The sequence below is a fragment of the Cynocephalus volans genome, chromosome 3, assembly GCF_027409185.1.
Source record: "Cynocephalus volans isolate mCynVol1 chromosome 3, mCynVol1.pri, whole genome shotgun sequence".
Classification (NCBI taxonomy): Eukaryota; Metazoa; Chordata; class Mammalia; order Dermoptera; family Cynocephalidae; genus Cynocephalus; species Cynocephalus volans.
In genome coordinates, this window is record NC_084462.1 from 26,995,795 (window position 1) to 27,013,411 (window position 17,617).

Below are 17,617 nucleotides of genomic sequence, written 5' to 3' on the forward strand. Positions count from 1 at the left end.
AAAGGGTAAGATAGCACTCACACGTAAGGTTAGAACATGATGTTATGAAGGGGGGATAGGGTTTTAGCATCTGGCAAAGAGAAGCAAAATCAACAAAATACAAGTGCTTCAGGACTTAATTGTTCCCACAGCTTCAAGTTTTATTTCAAGTTCATCTTGCAAAACCAGAGAGGTGACTGTGGGGACAAATGAGTCATGATAAAGGGGCCACCTCCGCTGGAGGTGGCTCCACATGCCCCTACAACACACCCATGTCCTCACTCCTAGCGGGGATGGGACTTCCTTTTACAGATGAGGAGATGGAGGGCCAGTTTGGAAGCTGGGACCTGGACACTGGTGCCCTTATCTCAAGTACTACACTTTTTCACCACAAATACTTTCCCACACCGGGAATGCACCCTGTACTGGTCCTGGATGGAACAGGCTGGATTCTCCAGCGCCTACATCCTTCTTCCACTCCTACCTCTGGCCCTCTGCTCAAAAAGTCCTCTCTGCCTTGGGGTGTGACTCACCCTCAAGGACCTGCTCAGCACCTTTCTGGAAGGACACGGTCCTAACTCCCCCACCAGAAGGCATTCCTCCTTTCTCAGTGCTCCCCCCCTGCAACCTTGCAGCCGCCCAGCCCCGGGCACGTCCCACAGCCTGTGTGTGAGGAGAGGCAAGGTCGCTTGCACTGCCTGAGGCACCGTGCCGTTACAAGGAGGCCTTGATGGGACAGTGTACATTAAAGCATTTCATAAACCGTTTCTAAAAAGTACCTTTCGACACCCTCACTTCCCAACTTCTGAAATGTAATGCTGCCTCTGTGGTCCTTATGATGCCTGGCACAAAATACATTTTGACTCAAACACTAAGCAGCTATTCTGCACCAGGAACTGTGCTAGTGAGTTCATACACATTACCTCATTTAATACTCACAAGAGCCCTAGGAGATCAGAGTATTGCCTCCAGTTAGCAGATGGGGAAACTGAGGCAAAGCAAGGTCAAGGGTGTTGCCCTGGGTTTGCCTAGGACTAGGGTGTAAGTCTGATGAGAACGGGATTCATCAATTTTATTCACAGCTGTAGCCACACACTTTAGAAAGGAGTCTGAGACATAGTAGGTAGGGCAGGAAATATTTGCTCAGTGAATTAATGATAAAGGTAACAATGAACCCAGTTGTGTTTTTTCAGCTGGCTGGTACAGGGATCAAACCCCGGACCTTGGTGTTATCAGCACCATGCTCTAACCAACTGAACTAACCAGCAGCCCCTGAACCCAGTTTTTAAATATGGAAAACTAAGGTACAAGGCCTTGTCAAAGCCACAAGGTTATGTTCTGTGAATATTTGCTTTAATGTGTGAAGGTCGTAACTTTTCTAGGAGAGAAAGCTGTTACCCAAATTGGGATAGGGAATGAGGCCTCAATGTGAGCTTGCTTGCTTCGCCCTGCTTAGCCTTGGAGTTCTGGCCTGAGACCTTTCCCTTGCCCACTCCAGTGAGCCCCCGAGGGCAGGGCTATGCCCCTGGGGCTCAATGAGCACAGACCTGGCCTGGCACATCCCCACTCAAACACAGTTACAGACCTCTGGCATCTGAGATTGGAGTTAAACACAGCCAAAAGTAAATGCAAGAAAATGGTTTTGGTTGTGGGACCCTAAAGTCTGGAGAATGATTTTCACACGTGGCTTATGGACATCAGTCTTGGGGAGACAGGGGTAGTCATTCAGTTATTCCTCACTATCATTTTTTCACATCTATATACCACCTGTACTATTAGTTCCTTAATATTTTTCTTTAAGCTAATCCATCTTTTTTACTTATCCTTAAAAGGAAACTTTATGGAAGTTTAAAAATCTCAATAAAACAGGGCTGGCCACTTAGCTCAGCTGGTTAAAGCACGGTGTTGTAACACCAGTGTCAAGAGTTCAGATCCCCACACTGGCCTAAAAAACCCCAAAAACTCAATAAAACAAAAACAAAAGAATGTCAGTAAAGTCAAGCTTGATACTGTCACCTTTTTTTTTTTTTTAAAGATGACCAGTAAGGTGATCTTAACCCTTGACTTGGTGTTGTCAGCACCACGCTCACCCAGTGAGCTAACCGGCCATCCCTATATGGGATACGAACCTGTGGCCTTTGTGTTATCAGCACCCAGGCCAGCCCCGATACTGTCACCCTTCAAGGCTCTAAGCTTAAGGATACTCCCTTCACAAAAAGAGAAATTAGCAAGTGTTAGGTGTTATTAGCACCAAACTGTGACTCTCTCCTTGTCCATAATCAAAAGGAAGAAAAAAAATTGAAAGAGAGTGACTGGCTCGATATACAATTCCATCCATCTCTATGATGCCATCTGTTTACAAAGGGGAAGGATCACTGGGCTTGGGATAAAATGAAAACTGGGTTCCAGCTCTAGCCCAGACACTTGCTGGCTGATGACCTTGACTGAGTCCCAGGTTTTTTATCTCAGAGCAAAATGGTGTCTTCTACTCTGAATGGTTCCTGCGAAGTACAAACAGGAAACAAATATGAAAGGGCCTTATGAACTCTGCTGTGCTGTGTAAACCATAGGGATTATTAAGGTAGACTGATGCACGGTCTATCAATAAGGCAGATGCAAGACTGAGCTCGAAATGCTGCAGGGACCTTGCTTCCCTCTCAGCCTGAGGCCCGAGCGCAGGTGCTGCTTGGAATGAGGAATGAGACGGGAGCAATGCAAGGGGTGCTGAGCAGTGGCACTTACGTTGTCTGAATTTTGGAGAACTCGGGGACTTCTTCTTTTTTCTTTCTAAAGAGGAACCAATAGGTTAGGAGACCCACAATGAGTGAAAAGAGAATCATGTCCGTCGTGCTGAAAAGAGACACTTCTTCGGCCACCGCCTCAGACACGGTGGCACTGGTGTCCATGTGGGAGTTGCCCATGTTGATCATAAACCTGTCAAGAGAGAGAAAGCAGACATCAGCATGGAGGAGCAGGGTGCACCTGCGGCCAGCTGGAGTGCCCACCTGACCACTTCGGCCCTGGGCTTCAGGCCCACGGGGCTGTAGCAACCAGACACATCAATGGGGCAGGAGCTGCCTGCCGAGGCTCTGCCAAGACAGACGCAGCCTTGGACCAGAACTAACATGGCAAACGGCCCCAGCAGTGTTGGCAGCAGCCCAGGGTGTATGCTGGGTGCCAGCTAAGGCTGAAGTAGGCCTGGGTCCACTGCAGGCAGAGATATGGAACCACAGACACCCTGGCCATCGAGCATCCTCCAGCCCCACAAGGATATGCACAGGGTGGGTTCCACTTGAGTGAGGCGGCTGCCTCATGGCAAATCCTTTCCCCATCTGTACAGCATGCCTGGGTGGCCCCAATCCCTGCACACGCCAAAGGTCTTCAGGACTGACATTTGAATGGCTCCTGTGAAATAACCTTTAAGCCTGGAAATATTCTGATAAGAGTGTCTCTGTCGTCTAAGACCTTGGGTCAGGCACAGAAAGAGAAATACCACATGTTCTCACTTATTGGTGGGAGCTAAAAATTAATATATAAATTCACACACACACACACACACACAAACCGGGGGTGGGGGGGGAAGAAGATATAACAACCACAACTACTTGAAGTTGATACGACAAGCAAACAGAAAGGACATTGTTGGGGGGGGAGGGGGGGAGGGGGGAGGGAGAAGGGAGGGAGGTTTTGGTGATGGGGAGCAATAATCAGCCACAATGTATATCGACAAAATAAAACTTAATAAAATAAATAAATAAATAAATAAATAAAAAGATAGTTGATGCAAACAATGAGATTTATGGTAAAGACCTGGTTTTATATGCCTGGGGTTTTGAGTCACCCTGTGTCAGTTTGGTGTCGGGGGTGCTGGAGACTGAGAATATAAGCTTAGAGACCTGGGTACTACATGCCTATGCGACTGACTCCCAAGAAACACCCTGGGCGCCAAGGCTCGGGTGAGCTTTTCTGGTTGGCAACACTTCCTATGTGTTGTCACGTGTGAATTGGGAAGAATTAAGCGCTGAGTGTGATCCTCTTTAAAAGGACAACCAGAAACTTGCACCTGGTCTCTCCTGGAATTCGCCCCACGTGCCCTTTTGTTGTAATAGACTGCAATTCTAAGTAAAAGCTTTTCTGAATTCTGTGAGTCCTCGAAAATCGCTGAATCAGAGGTGGTTTTGGGGACTCCCAACTTAACCAACCTAGTTCCTTTGAAAGATGCTCAGCTGGTCCTTCCATCACTGAAACCTGGCAGGTAGGTAGACTGGATATGAATCAACATAGGCCAGAGTGAGAGCATCTGGGAACGCGGCAGTCCACTTCTGCCACTTATCGACAAGGCTGGGTGCAGCTCTGGAATCTACATAATTCCATTTTGAAATCAGGAATGCCTTTGTCACACCTCAGCAGTCTAGGCAATGGGATGCTGCTTTGCACATGGCTTTTGCTGGCTGTCACTGCCTCCAGGAAACCACAGGGCTGGCCCTGAGCCGCTGGAGTAGCCGAGGGCTCTGGGTGTCAGTCCTGCCACTCCACGGCCCCAGGACATTGGGGACAGGCCATTCAGAACAGGTCCTCAAGCCCGGTTCTTTCTTATTAATCTGAGGTGCTTTTCCAATGGTTGAGTTAATCTCAACTTATCCCAACAGCTGACATTCAAAGACAAATTTAATTCTAGTGTCCCTAGAGAATATAGCTTATATTTAAATTATTAGCATATAAACACATTTCACATTAAGTCACTGTTAGTCATGTCTGTCTGTCCAATACTGTCAATATCTCTGTCAAGCTTTCACAAGACCAGATGAAGAGACACTTAGGACCGACCCCACAGAATCATGACACAACAGCCATTCAGAGTCCCTGAGTCAGCTGATCAGGAGATGTGCTAACACAGGACAGCCCCAGGTGGTGTCCATCCCAAAGCAGCATTTGGTACCCGTCGTCTCCATGGCCTGCTGCCCTCCTCCCTTCTAACTCAGGTAGCCCAGGCCCTTATTTCCCGCAGTGAAGACTAATGCCCATGAAGCGAAGTCACTGTTTCTTGGCACATATACACGCTGACTACACAACTCGGAAGAGGAGGCTCATTCCCTGCAGCTGGTTTCTAACTTGACAGTGCTGGGGAGCAAAGGCAGTGACCATCTGCACCCATGTAATCACATTCTTCCTGGTAACACTTGGCTCATGCCACCCAGACCACTCTCTGCAAGAGACTCCTGCTGGATAGGCCATTCTCCACACAGCAGCCTTTAAAAAGTAAATCGGATCATATCACCTCCCTGATCAAAACCCTCAATGGCTTCATATCATACTTAGTACAAAATCTAAAGTCCTTATGCACTATATAGAGCTGATATGATCTGGCCCTTGGCTATCACTCCTACCACCCTCATTTCTTACTCGTCTCCCCTTCCACACAGGTTACACTGGCCTCCTTCTGCCTCAGGGCCTTTGCACGTGTGGATAGGACTCTTCCTCTAGTTATTTGCAGGGTTTGCTCCCTCACTTCACCCAGGTCTCTGCTCAGATGTCACCATCTCAGAGAGACTTTGCCTGACTCTTGTATCTAAAACAGCCTCCTGGCCACTCCCCTTGTCCATTCTCCTCATAGCACTTATCACTATAGCTTACATTGTATTTTTGGTACAGTTTTTCCACTGACTATCTCCACTACTTAGCCCCCAAAAGGCAGGGACTTAGCTTTGTTCATAGGTGCTCCTTTGTATACAAGGAGCATCAGTGCTGAACGAATGAACACACAAACAGAAGGCAAGAATCCCCCGATCCTAGGGTACCTGGGCTGGCAGTGCATGGCATCCAGATCATGGGATGGTTTTATGATCTCGAAAGCACGCTATGGAGGCATCACTGCCACGCGGTCTGTGAGGCTGGTGGTGCGCACTTCTTAGTGCTCTGGCTCTGTCTCTAACACCTGCACTCACGGCTTCTTCCAACATCCGAGCCTTGACGATTCAGATAAGAGTCAGAGCCACAGATTCTTGCATCCCTGAAGAAACTAACAATAAGCCCTGACAAAATGAACAGGTGCTGCCTGCTGTGACTGTGACTGACTCCCTGCAGCACCCCCACCCCACGTCGGGCACTGCCAGCACCCAGCCTGGAGCCTCAGAACGCTCCCCACAGCTTTGACTCTGAAGCATCAAACACTTTTGGACAGACAAGAGCCATAAAGGAGTGGCAGGAAGGACCTGGTGATCATTTTATCCAAGGCCTCAATCTACAGATGGGGAACCTGAGGCTCCAAGAGTATTAGGAACTCACCTGAGTGGCCAAACCAGAAAGGGGCCCCAGCTTCCCAGCAGAGGGCTGTATCCACTGCCCATCTACCTAGGAAGACTTGGCTGGACACGTGTCACTCTCCCCTGCTCTGTGAGCTCCTTGAGGGAAGAACCCTGTCTTAGGTACCTCTGTGTCTGGCACATGGTGAGAAAGGAGGGGCTGGCGGGCTGGCAAGAAGGAAGTCAAACTTGGAGGAAAATTCCTAATCCTATGCCACTCACACGAGGATCCAGCAGTGTGCCTGGGGGCTGAAGCCATGAGTAAACACCCCCGCCCCCCTTCAGTCACACAAGCCTTTACTTTCAGCTGAAGCAAACGCAGACATCCACCCACCTCTCCAGCCTCCTGCCAGCTGCATCTCTGCAATCCTGCCCTGGGGCCTGACAGCTTCCTTCTGGCACCTCCTGCTCATTCTTCGGACCTCAGCTCTACCACCCCATCCATGGGGCATCTTTTCTGGCACAAAACAGTGCTCAGTAACTACTCAGGATGAATGAAGGAAACGAATATACTAAAATGCATGGAACATAAACTGTGCACGAATCAGCATGACTTGTGAAGATTTAAAAGAAACATTGGGCTTGTAGTGCACCTATCTGGCAATCCTCTAGGCTAGAGGTGCTCAAACTTTCTCCATTCACGGAACCCCTGGCAGCTCAGCACATTTTTCATGCTATCCCAAGGCCAAAAGAAATGCCTAACAGTCCCATGTATGAAGTAGTTAGTTCCAAACAACTACTGCAAAGCCAGCTTTGCTGAGATGCCAAATCTTCAGGAGGAGCATGTAGCACCTGAGGTTGAAAGTGGGAACGCCCCAAGCCAGCATTTCATACAGAGCTGTGAGATGTGATCTCTCACTGCATTCAGACATTAGGCGCCTCTCAGAGTTCCCTGCAGTGCCCTGAGGCACCTTGCCCCAGTTTGAGAACCACCCCTGCTGTATGAGATACTTTGATGGGAAAATTCCGGACGTCCTGCTTGGCAACTGTCCTCCATGCCAGGTGGTGGCAAAAGTGACCACAAGATAGTCAGTCTGAGGTCCCCACAAGGCACTCCAAGGAGACCCTGGGAGCTATGAGATCCTTCTGCCCCAGAAGGATCTCTAATCTGTGACTTTCTTCTTTCCACCTTCACTGGAAAGGGTCATGGGACAAGGCAGAGCTCATGGGGCCAAAAGCTGCATTTGTCAGCAATAGCAGCAAAAAATAGAAAGTAACTTTTTAAAATTCTTCTTCTTTTTTTTTTTTGGAAAGTAACTTTTTGACTAGACCAGGCTCTTGCCACAGCCCTGCCACCAGTTGGCTGGGACCCTGGACAAATCCCCTACCAAAAGTAGGCTTTGAAAAATCAGGCACAGAAAAAGGAGAATGTCAAGGAAGCAGCCAAGCAGGTCTCCCCCACCCCAAATAGAGCAGATCTGATTTGATCTTTTATTATAAATTAGGTCTCTACATAAATGTTTTCTTTTTTATTGTAACATACATAGAGAGAAAGGCAAAAACTGTACAAGTAGAGTGTGGCCACTATTCTTCCTGAATTTCAACGGCTGGGTGGTTCCCACCATGCAGTGAGCAAAGGGCAGCAGCTCCAGTCCAGCATGCTGCAGAGTAAGATGGACAAATAGATCACTGGCCAATCAGGCTGGGGGCACCGGCAGGAGTTTAGCCAGTTTCTGAAAGGGCAGATGAGGCAAGAACAGGAGGGCTCTCTCTCCAGTCAACTGCTTACAACATTGGAGTGGGTCATCCTCCAGGAAGTATTTGCAGCTTTGCATTTGCTATATGCAACTTCTGGTCAGTAAACAAGACTGCAACCAACACAGCACTGACATCAGGGTGAATCAGTTTCCTGAAGGAAAGCAACAACAAGGAAGGAAGGAGAAAGCAAGCAATGTAGTTAGCCTCATTAGCATGCACTGCCCAGTGGCAATCACTGTCAACCACAGCTGCCTAGACAAGAGTCTGGTGTCACTCCCCTAGCTGCAAGGGGGACAAGGTCTGCTCAGGTTCACAAACCTCTGCCAAGGTTTAGTGACTTCAGGATGCAGGAAAACCCTCGAGTGAACAAACCCTACTGTTGCCTAATAGTTCAACCTCCAGAGACTGAGAGGTGCTCAGGGAAATGTACACTCCCAAGGCAACCTACTAAAAGCAGTGCCCAAAAGATTGACGCAGATTTCTCTACAGCTGGAGTGTCCAGAAAGTCTATCTTCCAAACTGAGATGTTGTTGGCTTGGATTTCTTCGGGTTTATCCTGTTTGGGATTTGCTCAGCTTCTTGAATCTACAGATTTATGTCTTTTGCCAAATTTGGGAACTTTTGCAGCCATTATTTCTTGAATACTTTTTCAGCAGCACCCTCTTTCTCTGCTCCTTCTGGGACTACAATAACATAAATGTTAGATCTTCTGTTATTAGTCCCACAAGTCCCTGGGGCTCTGTTTTTTTTTTCCCCACCCCCACAGTCTAGTTTCTCTCTGTTGTTCAGACTGGGTACTTTCTACTGTTCTATCTTCAAGTTCACAGATTCTTTCTGCTGTCCTCTCCATTCTGCTGTGGAGCCATCCACTGAGATTTCGATTTTGGCTGTTGTATTTTTCAGTTCTAAGATGTCTATTTGGTTCTTCCTCATGTCTTGTATAATTCTAACATCTGTGTCATCTTGATGCTGGTATCTGTTGATTGTCTTTTCTCATTCAAGTTGAGGTTTTCCTGGTTCTTGGTATGATGAGTGATTTCTTATTGTATCCTGGACATTTCAAATATTATAAGACTCTGAATCTTATTTAACTCTTCTCTTTCAGCAGAGCTCCTCTGTCATCCTGCTGGTGGGGAAGAAGGGTGCCAACTCTTTGCTGTCAGGCAGGAATTCAGTCTCCCCACCAGGCCTCAGCTGACACCTCAGGGTGGGGCATCCTGGCATGGCCAGGTGGTGGCAAAGACTTGGCTTCCATTAGGCCTCCTCTGACATCACTCCCAAGGAGAGTAGGTCTTCTTCCTTCCTTAGGAAGCCAAGATTTCCTTGGCTCTTGTGAGTCTAAAGACATTACCAATACTGCTCAGTTGTTGTTTATTTGAATTGTCGATACTAAGTTTGATGTTACTAAATGATTAGCACAGAACCACCACAAGGAAGAACATTTTAAGTTGAGAAAATACAAGTTTAGTACAACTAAAGTGGAATCAGCTAAGATGTGTTATAACGGACAGTGGTGAAAAATATGTGTGGAGCAGAAAAAGGCTTAGTTGGACAAATATGCAGAGATGCGAAAATGTAAGGTGTTTAAAGCCTATGGTTATTCACTATATTATTTATCAGCAGATACTACACAGAAAATACGTGAATCTTTTATGTGTTATTGAACCAGGAATGTTAACAGTAAACTTTTATTTGCTCTCATGGACTTAGCCATTGTCAGTTCTTTTTTTTCTTTTCTTTTCTTTTTTTTTTTTGTTGTGACTGGTAAGGGGATCGCAACCCTTGGTGTGGTGTCGTCCGCACCGCGCTTAGCCAGTGAGCACACCGGCCATCCCTATATAGGATCCGAACCCACGGCCTCGGCACTCCCAGCGCCGCTGCGCTCCCAGCGCTGCACTCTCCCGAGTGAGCCACGGGGTTGGCCCTCAGTTCTGTGAATTTTTGTCAGAAATAGAAGCTGAATATCCTACTGTCCTACCATGTGGCAGTTCAACAGCTTGGCAGTGGTAAAATTTAGTGTGACTATTTTGAGCTCAGAGTCAATACTGAAAATTTTCTGAACAAGAAGAACTGACCTCGACCACTATTACTGAACACTGAATGGCTTTGGAAACTGGGTTTTGCTGAAGACTTGATGTTTCTTAATGAGGCCAATCTAAAATTATAAAGCATAACAGCATTTATATGCAAAACTTATACTTCGTTAAAGTTCAGGGATCTGAACCTGACCAAAAAAAAAAAAAAAAAAAAAAAGGACTGATATCATTATTTGGCACTACTTATCTGTGTGAAAAAATATTTTCAAAGATGAAATATGTAAAATCTCATTACAAATCATCATTACCAGATGAGTATTTGCAGCTGATTTTGATGACAGAGAACACTAACTTTAACTCCAATTAAGCAAAATGTTATCCCTACAAAAACAATCCCAAAAATTGTACTCAATTATTATTATTTGAACTTCATCAACAAAAATGCTGTGGAAATTTGTTTTCTATCTTATTACATAAATACCTGCATAATATAATAATATGCCTCTTGGCCTTCAAAGCCTAAAATATTTTTTACCTGGTCTCTTATAGAAAATGTTAACCAGCTCCTGCTCTAGATAACTGAAGTGTACCTAGTTAACTAGAGCTGTACTGAACAGTCTGGATCCTGCTGGTTCCTGGTTGTGTGCATCTGGCCTCAGGTTTCTTCTCCATAAAGCAAGGTGGGGATAATCAACAAGGAACACACCAGCTTTAAGCTGCTAATAAGTATTTCTAGGGGCCAGCATCTGAGCTGGGTCATGAGGAATGACAAGGGTCCACCAGTCAAAACAGAGGAATAAGAGAAGTTCTCGATGGAGAAGGCACTATCAAGGCCTAGAACATGAAAAAGCAGCATGGACAGAATCTGATTTGACTCCAGTGTGCTATGATAGGCTGTGTTTGTATGTGGGGGTGGGTGGATGGATGGCGAGGAAGACAGCAGCTTTCAAAAGGGACCGAGACCAGTGTGCCAAGGGCCCAGGTGACCTGTATGCAGTCTGAGGTGTTTGGGCAGCTGGTGACGACTGATCAAGGGGTGGCGGGATTAGAATGGTGCCATAGGAAGGTAATGCTGTACATGGTGCCTTTACCCTCAGTATCAGTACAGTCATGGAGCCTTGAACAAGGTGTCCTAGAGAACATTCTCTACAGCAAATGCCAAGTGCCCCCAGCTGGTGACCTTTCTCCCACATAGCACGGCTTAATCTGGAAACACATGACTGGCATGTGTCTGATGCAATGGCAGTGAAAGAGGAAGGCAGCCACCAAAACTAGCTTTGAGTAAGTGTGACTTGGCAGGAAGCAGGCAGAAGAGCAGGTGCCACTCCGCATGGACTGTGCCCCGCTGGTGCCACCTGCTGCAACTGCAGCAGTGTGGGTTTACTTCCTGTGGCATCTTGGGGGCCTCGGCCACCTGGCCTGATCTCCAAGTGGGGTGAACCCACAGGCGATTTAGGTACACAGAGTATTTCACTAGAATTCATACTGGTTCAGCCTCCTGAACATCCTTTTGGCCTCAAATAATATGGAATAAAAATATAGAAAAGAGAAACATAGAAAACTGGAGGATGTGCCTTGGTTTCCTCAAACTCTGAGCAGACCAGTTCTGAAGTGTGCTTCTGCCTCTAGTACACCAGCAGGAACAAGGGGTGACAGTGTGGTAAGAACCCAAGAACAATCAGAACCCCCCACCACACACACGTGTGCATGTTACAGTTCCCATGGCTCATGCACGGTAGCAAGCCTGTGGCCTGGACAGCACCACAGAAATGAGAACAGGACAGGCGAGTGTGATGTGGCCTCCCTGAAAGCCAACATGCATGGGGAGCTCATGAGCAGAGTTACAAATGGGCTCCACACTCGGCATCAAAGATAAATCAGAGCACAAGCAGATAAGCGTCCCCAGCATGGAGTGGTCCTCAAGACATGTCACGTGAGGAAAGGAAGTGGAGAGATTTATCCTAAAGAAAAGAAGATTCAGAGGCAGCTTATCCCTTCTGTGGGTGGTCAGAAAACAGAGAGGAGGGAGAGGCCCAGAGTGCAGAAACGGGGAGAGGTCACAGAGGACAGAGAGTTACTTGCTGTCCAAGTGAGAACTTTCTGACAAAGTCTGAAAATGGAATGAGCTGTTGTAGGTGTGGGACCCCATCACAGCAGAGGTGTCAACAGAAGGCTAGGGATACAGGCTTAATGACAGAGGAAGTGCCCACACCCCAAGGGCCTGGGGCACAGATCCACTGATCTAATGTCCATTAAATGGAACTGGCTGACTGGTGATAACTGACAATACCAAAGGAAATCCCCAGATCTCTGACCTGAGTTAAAACTTAAATACCGATTCCTAGACCTTTTTTTACCCCTGTGAGGCGCTGAAACACACACGTGTGCACACACACACATTATACAAGAGCTATGGAAAGAGAAGGCAGACACTAGGCACAGGGACACATGACTGATCCCGTGGCAGATCCCAAGGCCACAGGGAATAGGTGGAATAGCAGCAGCTCAGGGAAGCCCTCCAAAAAAGCAGGAAGTGGGGAGGACTAACTCTTCCCATTAAAAAACTGGTCCCAGTGCCTCAGGGCCCCACCCGGGGGCCTGGGGCATGGAACCAGGGACCAGACCCCTGCCCACAACCAGGCACACTGCCAGCACCAAGGAGCATGCCAAAAACATCACCTGCACGTGGGTAGCCCATCACAGCCACCACAGTAACCATGACTGCCGCAAAAGTGGTTGACGTCACAACCACCGTGCAGATGGTCCACCAGCCACTGGAGTGCATTGACAGAAGGAGAGTCACCAGTAGAGACCAAAGAAAAGAAGAGGATGTCTCTCTCCACAAAGCCCACTCCAGAGTGACAGAAGAAGCATCTGCTCCTATGATAATATTATTGGGGGACCTGAACACACCTTTCAGCATTGGACAGATCATCTTGGCAACAAATCAACAGAGTAACTATTATTCTTTCAGAGGGAGAGAAGAAATCTAGGGTTATCAGTGGTGGGAGCAGGGAGGGGGATGGGGAGAGATTGGACAAGGGGCATAAAGAATAAGTACAATTTGTAACAATATACATACTAGTAATATTGATTTGATCAACATATGTCAACATTGAATCCCCAAAATATGTATAATCAATTATGAATAAAAAAATAAAAAATAAAAATCTGATGCCTTGGCCAGAAAAAATAAAAAATAAAAAATAAATAAAAAATAAAAAATTGGTCCCAAGAACAGTCAGTGCTCCACACAGAGCCGGGCTTTCAGCTTGAACAAGGAGACTTTTGGGGAGTAAATGAATATGTTCTGCTTCCCAGTTCCCCAAAGCACACCATATGTCTGTGTTATGTCTCTTCAAACCCAACCAAGTCTACGCAGACAAAAGATGCTGTTCCCAAACAGTATTTGCACTGCTCCTCCTGGCTTGAGGGGGAAGGGCTTGGTATCTGTAAACCAAGACAGAACAGAAGAGGAATGATAGCCTCCTGCCCAGGCACCTCAGCAGGCATTTCTACTGAGTGACATTCCAGCCTCTGTCTGCAAAGCCACCTGTGATGGGGAACTTACCACCTCATGTCCAAGTCCCACTCTGCTTCTAATGTCACAGGTTAAAGGATGAAAACTCAGGCCAGAATCCCACCACCCACACAGTTATTTTCTCTCTAGGATTTTCCTTCATTTTTTCCCCATACATAAATGTAATATTATGTACACACATATATGAGGGTACTTCAAAAAGTTTGTGAAAAATAGAATTAAAAGATAATATGAATCTTTCAATGAGCTTTTTGAAGACCCCTCATATATATACACATACCAAAAGCAGAGAAAATATATTCTATTTTTTAAAACATTTTTTCATGTTGCTAGATGATCCTTTACAACGATATTTTCCTTGGCTGCACAGTAGTCTCTGATTTGATGTACCACTACTTACTTATTTTCCTTAAAATATTTATTATAATACAGACCAGGTCTTGGTCTGGACATAAGGGAGAAAAGATTAAAAAAAACCATGGTCCTGCTGTGTAGAAGTTCACAGACCGGCCAAGGAAAAAGAAAACACAGTCAAATGTGAGAAATGCTGTAAAATAAATGGTTACCAAGAACCGCAGGCAAAGAGAGGAAGAAGTGAGCGGCAGGGGAGGTGGGAGTACACAAATGGGCTGTGGGGCAGGGCTGTTTCCAATTCCTCACTTTGCTAAATAACAGTGTTGTGAGAGCCCACTATAAGCTGGCACTGAGCCTGATGCTTTGGGGTATATGTTAATATCTCAGCCACCCTACACTGAAGTTACTGTTACCGCCTTCTAAATGATGAAATCAAAGCTCAGATGAGTTCAAGCAGTTTGTCTGAGGTCACAATGCTGGTAAGTGGTAGAGCCTGAATTAATGTATGTCTCTTTCTGAAGTCCACTCTGACCTCCTCCCTAAATAACACTATGAAAAGCATCTTTAGACAAATGGTTCCTGGGTTTTTTTTTTAGGGGGTGGTGGTTAGGGAGTGGCTGGCTGGTATTGGGATCTGAACCTGTGACCTTGGTGTCATAAGGCTGTGCTCTAACCAACTGAGCTAACTGGCTAGCCCCAGTTTTTAAAAAAAAAATTTTTTTTTTTTTAAAGATGACCGGTAAGGGGATCTTAACCCTTGACTTGGTGTTGTCAGCACCACGCTCTCCCAAGTGAGCTACCTGGCCATCCCTATACAGGGATCCAAACCCATGGCCTTGGTATTATGAGCAACGCTCTCTCTCAAGTGAGCCACAGGCTGGTCCGGTTTTTTAAAAAAAATTTAAATTCCCAACTAGATTTGAATTTATATAAATTGCCTTCAAATAGGATTAACCTCTAGCTGGACTGATCAGGACAAAAGAAAGAAAATATAAATTACCAGTGCAGGGAATGAGACAGGGAACACCATTAGTTTCCACAGACATTGAAAGGATAACACAGGAAATTATGAACTTTATGCCAACATTTGTAGCTTAGATGAAATGGAAAAAATTCTTAATATAAATAAACTGTCAGCGCTCACTCAAGAAAAATAGATAACCTGAATAGTTCTCTATCAAACAATTTGAATTAGTAGTTAGAACCTTTGCCAAAAATGAGCTCCAGGATCAGATGGCTTCACTAGTGAATTTTATCAAACATTTAAGGAAGAAATAATACAAACTCTTTCAGAAAATAGAAGACTTCCCAACTCATTTTATGAGGCCTATATTGCTCTCATGCAAAAACCAGACAAAATCAGAAAAAAGAAAACTACAAACCAACATGCCGCGTGAGCATATATGCAAAAATCTAAAATATTAGCAAATCAGATCCAGGAATATATAAAAAGGATACTACATCATGATCAAGTGGAGTTTATTCCAAGAATGCAAGGTTGGTTCAATATTCCAAAATCAATACAATTCACAGTATCAACAGACTTAAAAAAAAGACCCATATAATCATCTAATAGATGTAGTAAAAGCATCTGACAAAATTCAACACCCATTCATATGAAAACTCTCAGTAAACTAGAAGTAACAGGGAACTTTCTCAACCAGATAAAAAGTCACAGACATAATTATGGTAATAATAGTATCCACTTCACTGGGTTGTTGTGAGGATTAAATAAACTAAACATGGAAAGGACTTAAAACAGTGCCTAGCACATTATGTGCTGTAATAAATGTAGCTGTAACTATGACCAAGAATTCTGAAAGATGAGAAGTGAACAACGAAAAATGTATTCGGTACCCACAGTTATGAAAATGAATGAACTGCTGCTCCATGCAATGACATGGATGCTGAATGAGAGAAGCGTACCTGTGTGACTGCATGTACAGATTAACTTCAAGAACAGGCAAAAGTAATCTACGGCAACTGAGATCGGAATAATGGTTACCTTTGTGGCAAGGGTATTGATTAGAAGGAGGGACAAAAGAAGCTTTAGGCATGCTGGACAACAACGTTCAGTATCTTGATCTGGGATGGTAGTTACAGGGGAGTATATATATGTAAAAATTCATCAAGCTGTATATTTAAGATCTGTCTACTTTACTGTATGTGAGCTGCACTGTAGAATAAATAAATGTCCACAATACAACAGCATATGTGTTATGGCCCTGGTGATGTAAAAATATTTATGTATGTATATGCATAACAAAGGGTCATCACAAAAATATTATCTCAGTGGTGAGATTTTAATTTTTCCCCACTTCTTTTTTATGTATTTTTTGCCTTTTCTGTTTCTTTAAACAATGAATATGTGTTACTTACATAATCAGAAAAACATTTTTAAACCTGTTTTCTTAAGGGAAAAAAAAAAAAAAGAAAGCCCAGGCGGCTGGATCCAGTGATTCTCTTCCTGGAAGGTGCCTCTCACTGGGCCAGTGGCATATTCCTGCAGCACTGTCTGTAACAGGCCCAAAACGGATGCTTATGTTTTCAATTACAAACAATGGAATACTACGTAGCAGTTAAAAATAACATGGAACTACAGTGTTCCTGTGGAAAGACTGCCCAAACATATAAATAATAAAGAAAGCTATATGAAGTTACTTCAAAAAGTTCATAGTAAAACAGAATTAAAAGATAATATGAATCTTTCCATGAACTTTTTGAAGACCCTTTTGTTTTTAATATGAAACCATTAATGAAATAAAAATTAGATACTTCATAAAAAATGATCCAGGAGGATATATACAATGCAATAGTGATTTCCTCTAGAATATAATTGGGGTGGTGGATGTCTAAAGGCATCTTTGCTTAATGACTGCTATTCATGTGCTGTTTCCAAAATTAAAAATAAACACATGGGAGCTTGATTTCATACTGTTGGAGAAGGAAGTTACAAATACAGAAAGAATGGAGAATGAATTTTGTGGTGTTAAACTGAAATTTGGAGGCATCAGTACGCACAACGGTTTACATGTATAAAGACAGATACAGAAATGCGTGTGTTTTTGTGTGTATTTCCTAGTTCTCTTCTGAGAGGGCTTAGAAGCAATGACACTTCAGCAGCAACAAGCCATCTGACACCCAGATCTTGGTTTCTAAACACCATTCACCCACCCACATCTTAGTTTCTAAACACCATTCTCCATTTAAAAACCAAAACAAAAACCAGAGCTCCTTGGAGAAATGGCAAACTCCAGAATTGGGGCAGAAAAAGCAATGGATGAACCTTGTCGCTTTGCTGTGCCAGATAGTGAGGAAGTGCTTGAAAACGATGAGGAGGACACAGGAGTCTACTTGAAGGGGTTCCTAGTGGCCCACACTGGAACATTTGAGCATCGAAATAAATAACATTAGTGACTGATAAAAGGATAATCCATGAGTCAATACTGACCTAAATAAGTAAACACGTGGGTGAAAAGGAAAAGTTCTTTCCCACAGTAGAATGCCAACTAATAAATGTAGAAAGAACGAAGGACTTAGAAAATCAACAATTGGTAATTGCCATGGTAATCACTGTTTCAGAAAAGAATCATGAATGTTAAAACTTGTAGACAAAGGGCCGAGCCCGTGGTGCACTTGGGAGAGTGTGGCGCTGGGAGCGTGGCGATGCTCCCGCCGCGGGTTCGGATCCTATATAGGAATGGCCG

General features: G+C 44.8%; 1 protein-coding gene across 2 annotated transcripts in view; it reads right to left on the reverse strand.

Annotated features, from left to right (window-relative positions):
• Window positions 1-17,617, reverse strand: part of LOC134371974 (NADPH--cytochrome P450 reductase) — a 61,032-nt gene that overhangs the window by 26,871 nt on the left and 16,544 nt on the right. For both annotated transcript variants that reach the window (XM_063088959.1, XM_063088958.1), the window contains exon 2: window positions 2,722-2,913. In XM_063088959.1, coding sequence (XP_062945029.1) covers window positions 2,722-2,909 — 188 coding nt within the window. In that variant the 5' untranslated portion in view covers window positions 2,910-2,913. The remainder of the gene's footprint in view (window positions 1-2,721; window positions 2,914-17,617) is intronic.